The sequence below is a fragment of the Halyomorpha halys genome, unplaced genomic scaffold (assembly GCF_000696795.3).
Source record: "Halyomorpha halys isolate HHAL.00 unplaced genomic scaffold, Hhal_1.1 Scaffold143.1, whole genome shotgun sequence".
Lineage (NCBI taxonomy): Eukaryota > Metazoa > Arthropoda > Insecta > Hemiptera > Pentatomidae > Halyomorpha > Halyomorpha halys.
The window spans coordinates 1,132,697-1,140,841 of NW_027114557.1; the positions used below are offsets into that span (position 1 = coordinate 1,132,697).

Here is an 8,145-nt window from a genome sequence, read left to right on the forward strand (position 1 = left end):
TCCCGCATCCAATCGTTACAATCCAAAATCCTACGTAAAATCCTTGATGCTCCTTATTACGTCACAAATAAACTCATCCACAAAGACCTTAACATCCCATTAGTTGCAGATTTGATCTAAAACAGATATGCGTCTTTTCATTCCAAACTCCTTAGCCATCCTAAGCCATTAATTCTTAATCTTTCATCCTTAACAATCCCTGATAATCCTCCGAGGCGTCTGAAAAGAAGATGGCCACCGGACCTTCTAATTTAAATTAATGTTTGAAGTACCACCAATGGTACAAGATTTTCAAGTGTATATGAAACATACTACATATTTAGCTATTGTATTATTTTGTACAGTTGTAAATTACATTAAATAAATAATTAAAAAAACAAAATCTATTTCATGTGTGATTTACTGTCTAAAATTTTTGTACTTTTAAAATCAAAACCATGTTTAAATTTTATTCTATGATGTGCTAGTGCTGTTGTGTTGATATTTTTAACATTTTTACTTTTATTCCTGTGTGGCTCAACCCTGTTTTTTGATTTTTTTAGAAGTCTCTCCTATATAAACACCTTCACAATTCTGGCAATTAATTTTCTTCATCATTCTTCTCAATTTTATCTTTCGTATTATTGAAATAATTACCAAATTTATTATCATTATATAGACCCAATTTAAGATTATTATGGTTATATTCCACAAATATCCTTTTAATTTTATCTGTTAAACCCGGTATATAATTCTTTTGAAAATATTGATAATTATGATTTCTATCATCAAAATGTTCCATTTTGTTTTGTATTTTATCATTATCTGATATTTTATTGTCTATAGTTTTATAAAAATCAGTAATCATCCTTTGATTTTTTTTTTTTTTATTTTGCTAAAATACTTACCATTTCTAATTGATGATGTACATTAAAAGTATACGATGTTCTGTGGTTTTCTCTAGACAGCTAAAACTATTCTTTGCTATGGAGTTTTATTGCTATAGAGTGGTTGTTTTAGTCTATCATACAAAAATTGATTGATTATTTTTTGAGGATAAAAGTTTTCAAGTAAATTTGTTTTTTATATCTTTTAAAAAAATCTAATTTAGTTTTATCCTTCGTCTTGCCCTACAGTATCTTTTAATAATACCCCACTCATTCCTGTTGAACAGATCCGTTACTTAGGACTAAATCTGGACAAACGACTGACATGGAATCCTCATACAAGACTGAAAAGACAGGAAACTGCTCGTTGATTCCGACTATTACAACATTTACTAGACAAACGGTCCAAACGTCCAATCCGTTACAAAAGACTGATCTACATGACTATTATAAGGCCTATTTGGACATACGGAGTTGAGCTGTAGGGCTCCACCAAACCATCAAATTCCTCTCGAATCCAATCCTTACAGTCCAAAATCCTTCGTAAAAGCCTTAATGCTCCTTACTTCGTCACAAATCAAATCATCCATCAGGACCTCAATGTCCCCTATGTTGCCGATTTGGGCAGAACCAGATACCAATCCTTTCATTATAAACTTCCCAACCACCCAAACCAACTCGTTTCTAACCTGGCTTCTCCTTCGCTACCTAATAATCCTTCTAGACGTCTGAAAAGAAGATGGCCTCGAGATCTTCTCCTTTAGAAATGTTTTTGGAGTTCTATATATGGGTAGATTCTCCACATGTTTTTATCATGTCATAATGTCACTTAAGGCAAATTTACTTGATGTGTATTTATGTATACAGTTGTAAATATCAATAAATAAATTATAAAAAAAAAAAAAAAAAAAAAAGTTTAAGTTTTTAATGAAGTAGAGATTTGTAGAGACCAAGATATCGACCCAAGCTTACTACTTCTTATATATGCCACAAGATGGCATCGTGAATTTCTATTCAAATGTGAGGGAGCATCTTTCTCAAACAAATATATTTTCAGTAAGTTATAAAATTTTATTTATAGACCCTTCGTAAGTCAAGACTAGATGCCAATTGAAACACTCCTAGCACGCAGACCTCCTTGACCGATCAGAGCGTTATATCCATCTCTCAGGTGGAAGTTTCGGCCGAAATGTTAAGAGAAATGTCCGCTATTGTAATCTAAATTGAAACAGAACGCAACCAGTGATGGGCTCGTTCTCTTCACCTACTCCTCTATCAAGCCTCTGAGTCCATCATAAGGCCCACCTCTTTGGCTTCACTTTTTTTATCAGCTTACTCTCTCCATTATACTCCTTCCAAGAAACATTCTTGGGAAGGTTAATCGAACTGATTCAATCACAACTATCGATAGTTGTTACTTATTCAATGCTTTTATACTTTGATGTATCCCCACTCCCCCCCCTTCTTAAATTATCTAAGTCTGCCATATACCTAAACTATTAAAATTAACCACCAGAGCCTGAACGATCATATCGACATAAACCTCATAAATCCTTAGCAATTGACTTAGTTTTAATTTCCTATCAAAGATTTATTTACATATGTTCTATATGGATATTTATAATTTTTAAATTTACCATGGAAACTAATTAATGATATTCATAGGGTCAAAATAAAAAATAAAAAATTACACAAGAAAAAAAATCTTCAAGGGTCCTTAAAATGTGCAATTTTATGAAATTCATGCGTAGATTTCTATGGTATGTCATGTTCAAAAATATTAATAATTGAACGAAATACTTTTTCATTGATGACTGATTATATTCAGGACGAATGCTATGGTACCTGGAGGTGCTGTGAAAAGCAGACATGGAATTTCTTTTTGGCATGGCAACTGTAATTTCCTTAAACCAGGAACAAGAAACCAGAGGAATATTATTAGAGCTAAATGTCATTCTACTAGGTAATCGTTCTCCGTATTTAATTTATTCTTCATCAATAATTATTGCAAAGTGAGAGATATGTAAATATTCTATCTTCCCCAAGGTATTAACGTCACTAAAAATCGATTATATATAACTTTTCATCGTTCGCAAGATGTTTACTAGTGTTTTGTTTTGAAGAATTGTTTGTAATGTTCATGTTAACGTTTTAAAATCTTTCAATATTGTAATTAGAAACAAAAACACTAGTTTGATCGATGCTTCATAAAGAAAATAAGGCCTTTAATCATTATAGCACTGGATAAGATTGGGGAGTATAAGGTTACCATATTCTTTGGTGTTGTATTAGATTATTGAAATCATTTCTAGTAAACACTTGTACTCGTTGTGGTAAATAAACTCGTAACGAATATTCTTATTGGAGATCGGAGTGAAAATTGAGTGAGAATAGTGTTATCTCAGAAAATAGTATTTAGATCTCAGATATCTCCGAGAATAAAACTACCTTTATACTAGGACATGGTAAAATACCCTAATGTAATGAATTTAATAAACTCAAATGTGAGGTATTTTCCATCGTAATTAAAAAAATCAATCTAGTACTTTTGTTATTCTAACGTTTATTTACTACGTGAGTGAAAGATCCGTTAAAATATTAAGTAGTTGGATAATCGATTTACGCCCTCTAAAGAAAAGTTTACGTTATAATACAAGAGTCCAAGAGGAGAAAAAAGGCAGTTATCTTACCCCAATTTTTGATTACTTTAATGCAAACCATGTATTATTACTAGTCAAAATTCATGACTCTGCCAAGTATAGGTAGGGAGGATAAAAAATGCCGGCTGTTTCAATGTGATAAAAAATATTAATTTTTCTTTCGGAGCTCTTTATCTCAAAACGTAGAAACTACACAAGAAAACCGAAAAGAACGTCATTTAAAGAAGAGTAAATTTGCTAAAATATGAGCCCTAATAGAGTTATTTACGTTAAATAGTTGTCGAGATATAGCTATTTAAAAAGCAACATTTCATAAAAATGACGTAAAGAACGTACTGAAAGATCAGAAGTTAGTGAATGTATATCTCAAAAACCATTTGACGTACTGATGTCTATTAGGACTAAAATTAAAGGTAGTCCAATGAGCTATAAACTATTTTATAATGTTTATCTTCGTAGGAGTAATAGTGTACATGCAATTTGCTAAAATAAATTGATTTATAGTTGTTCTGACAAATTTTTATTTGCCAAATTTATATTCAAATGTGACTATCATAAAAATTACTACAGCTACGAAGATAAGTGTCATAAACAACTTTATAGTAAGTTAAATTTCCTTTATTTTTAGTGTTGGCAGACCAGACATATGTGTGTTTTATGGATCTAGAAATATATTTTATCAAAAATCTTTTTTATACGGATATTTTTATGAGTTTATTTTGTCAAACATCATAAAAACTACTACTCCCACAAAGATCAACATAATTAACTATTTTGTAGTAAATTTAACTAGCTTTAATTTCAGCGCTGGCAAACATCTGTACGTCTAATGGTTTCTGAAATGAAGTTTTTTATAAATCAAACTTATTGTCGAACAACTATAAATAAATTTATTTTAGCAAATATCATGGAAACTACTATTCCTATGAGGGCAAAGGTCATAAACTTCTTTATAGTCCATTAAACTAGCTTTAATTTGAGTGCTAATAACCATCTGTACGTCTCATAGTTCCTGAGATATTAACTAACTACAATCTTTCAGTTGATTTTTAAGAAATATTGCTTTTTAAAAAGCTAAACTATTGGACGTAAATAGCTCTCTTTTAGGGTTAATATTCCAGAAAACTTATTCTTTTTTAAATAATGTTCTCTTAGATTTTCTAGTGTTGTTGGTAGTTTTTAAGAAACAGAGCACTGAATGAAAAATTAATCTTTTTTAAGGTTTTGAAACAGAGTTATCAGTTATCATAAGAGCTTGAAATTAGGACAATCTTGTAATGCCAATATGTTGTAATGATATAAATATTAGATTATAAATTGCCAATGTTAATATAACGTAATAATACATTTTTTCTTTCTAAAACTGATCTTTTTTATCAATGTTTAGTGACATTCCGTGCAAAAAATATTTGGACGTGAAATGCAAAATAGCATTGGTAACTGGCGGAAATACTGGCATTGGCTTAGCCATCGCTGAAACTTTATTAGCTAATGGACTGCAGGTGAGTAGGGTTCTGATAAAATAATTTAATTATTTATTAGTGACTAGGGAGTAAGGTCTCAGAGTAGAGATAGTGGAGGCCGCAAGGCCTGATTTTGTTTCGATTCAAAATATCTTTCTTTATCAGACGGGAACAGTAGTCGAATATATCGATACGTATTTCAGAATAGAAAAAAAGCTGGCAGCGGTGGAGGAAAAAGCTGATGTTCTGGGATATATATTGAAGACTTAAAGTTCGCACCATAAAAAAATTGTAAACATTTTTTGTTCTGACTAGGAGAGTCCGAGGTCTTGGGGTCACGGATTTAGTTCAACTTTTCTAGGATGGTAGATTTAGTTTACCTGTTGATGAAGATATATGGTTATAGGAACCACTACTTAATAGTTTGTTTTTTTTGTTTTTTTTAGATGCTTGCTTATACAGCTGACATACCAACAACTCCTAACACTATCCTTACCACGTATGCTGATGACACATGTGTGCTCACAGTTAGTAACCCTTTGATTGCATCCCAAACTCTCCAGTCACAATCCTCGAAGAATGGTGTCGAAATTGGAGGATAAAGATAAATCCCAACAAATCACTTTTACTCTTCATCGTAAACCTGCCGACTGCCCTACAGTATACTTTAATAATGTGGCTCTTACCCCTGTAGAACAGATTCGTTATCTTGGACTACATCTTGACAAACGACTAACCTGGAATCCTCACACAAGACTGAAAAGACAGGAAACTGCACGCAGAATCCGACTACTACAGCACTTACTAGACAAACGGTCTAAACTTCCAACTCATTACAAAAGACTGATCTACATGACAATAATAAGGCCCATCTGGATATACGGAGTTGAGCTTTGGGGCTCCACTAAACCTTCGAATTCCTCTCGTATCCAATCTTTACAATCCAAAATCCTTCGTAAAATCCTCAATGCTCCTTATTTTGTTACTAATAAAACCATCCATAAAGACCTAAATGTTCCTTATGTAACCGATCTAGCCCGAACCCGATATTATTCCTTCCCAAACCCACTCGTTTCTAACCTTGCTTCCTCTTCCATTCCTGCCAATCCTCCAAGGGGCCTGAATAGAAGATGGCCTCGTGACCTTATATTGTAAACTGTTTTTAGAGTTCTACTACTGGGTAGTTTCTCTACATCCTGTATCATATCATTATGTCATTATGATAAAATGTACTGGTTGTATTTTTTTTTTATACAGTTATTTATTTGTTGATATTTACAATCAACAAATAAATAAAAAAAAAAAAAAAAAAAAGATGCTTGCAATTGAAGATGCAATGCACTCGTTAAATTCAGTTCTGCAGTAACCCGATTCGTTAAAAAACAATAAATGCTTTTATTGTTTTAATAAATGTTATTCTGTACTTATACGGATGATAATCACAAATAAAACTCTTTATAAGGCTGCAAGTCATTAAAGACATTTCATTTTCAATTTATATAAACTTCATTATGTGTCTTGATATGTAAATATAGACATAAAATAAAGAAAAAGTTATTCACCCTCCATGGACTAGAACCCGGTTTCTAACGAAGAGGAACACTGATCCATTAATGCTACGCTAAACCCATTACGTGTAATCGTTAAAAATTATTGAGTAATACATCCCACATCAACAGGGAAACTAAATCTACCTTTCTACAGAATTTGGAGTAAATCCGTAACCCCAAGACCTTGCACTCTCTTTGTGAGACTAGTCTTGAAACTTTGTGAACTCACCATGTTACGGCCAAAAATTTGAAGAATGTTGGGGATGAGAGAAAAGTGATCCAATATCATTCAGGTATCCCGAGAGAATGTTGAATTGTTAAATTGAAACCAGTATGGAAAAGAGGGTTAATATGAGACCTTTCTGTCAATAAAACATGCATATATATTTTCCCTTTATTTCAAATGTTAATTACCTGGAGGGGCAATTTGGGTTAGTACGTTAGTTTAAATCATTTATCTATAATAATAAGATATCAGAACAAATTCGTGTGGTCTCATAGCTTATAGAATAATGGCTTATCTGGTCTTCCCCGTTGCAATGACGTCTTATAGCCGCTTTCCGGGGCAGTATCAGGTGATTGATGAAATGGTGAAAACCATGTGTCCTCGCCTGGTGTTTGAAAGACATGTGTCTCCCTCTGTGGCTGGCCAGTGTGTCCTGGACTCTGGCGTGATGGGCAGGCCAGGTCCTAGCTGGCATAGTGCATAAAACCCTGAGGTCATCAATGCCTATGTTTCGTGCTTTGTAATTCTATTTCACTTTATTTTTCTCTTTAAATAATTTCAGAAAAATTTAAATAACTACTTCTTTTTGTATTTTTATTACGTATAACAGATTTTCTGGTTCGAATCTTATTCAAAAGGCCATTCCTTTTTAAGAAAAGTAAGACCACTTCCACGTTCTTCTGGTCATCATTCAGAGCATCCGATACACTCGGTCCTACTCCCAATCTACTCAAGTTGGCAGAATAAAAATGATATTTCTCAAATATGTGACTGATCATAAGTACACTGTTGCAGTATTGACATTTTGGCGGTGGCTGCTTACTGATCAGATATCTATGAGTTAAACCTGTATGGTGCATAGTTAGGGGCGTCTTCGGAGTCTTCCGGCATCCGCGGCAACGGGGGCATCAGAAAATGAGATCCTCGACCCCGACTTTATACAAATTCAAAAAAGAATCGAAATTACAGGATACTTAAATCCGACAATCATATTTATCGAATTTCAGTCCCTGGTTTCTCGTACACAAATGCAAAAGTGGTTTTTGAAACGCGTATATTTCAAGAACAGCCTTTTAGGTAGATTTTAAGGTCAAACAAGAAATCAATAACTTTGAAATATAGGTAATGCCGTGTACGGGGCTTCGGGGTTTCTAAGCCCGATTAGGGGTTCCCCGTACACGGTGTTATATTGAAATTTATTCATATATTACATTTATTTATATTATGTATTTGTATTTATATTGTATATTTGTATTATGTATTTATATTATATATTTATATAAAGTATCTCTATCAGTTCCTGATGGGAACCAACTGAAAAGGGATGCGCTATATTTAATTCAACCACTAGATACCATCAGAAAACCCCCGCCGTGGTAT

The 8,145-nt window shown here is 32.9% G+C and overlaps 1 protein-coding gene across 1 annotated transcript in view; it reads left to right on the forward strand.

The window, feature by feature from the left end:
- Positions 1–2,531: 2,531 nt before the first annotated feature.
- LOC106678441 (15-hydroxyprostaglandin dehydrogenase [NAD(+)]) overlaps positions 2,532–8,145 on the forward strand; it is a 27,516-nt gene continuing 21,902 nt past the window's right edge. The window contains exons 1-3 of the mRNA XM_067051712.1: positions 2,532–2,626; positions 2,695–2,829; positions 4,914–5,028. Of these exons, the coding sequence (XP_066907813.1) occupies positions 2,589–2,626; positions 2,695–2,829; positions 4,914–5,028 (288 nt within the window). The 5' untranslated portion in view covers positions 2,532–2,588. The remainder of the gene's footprint in view (positions 2,627–2,694; positions 2,830–4,913; positions 5,029–8,145) is intronic.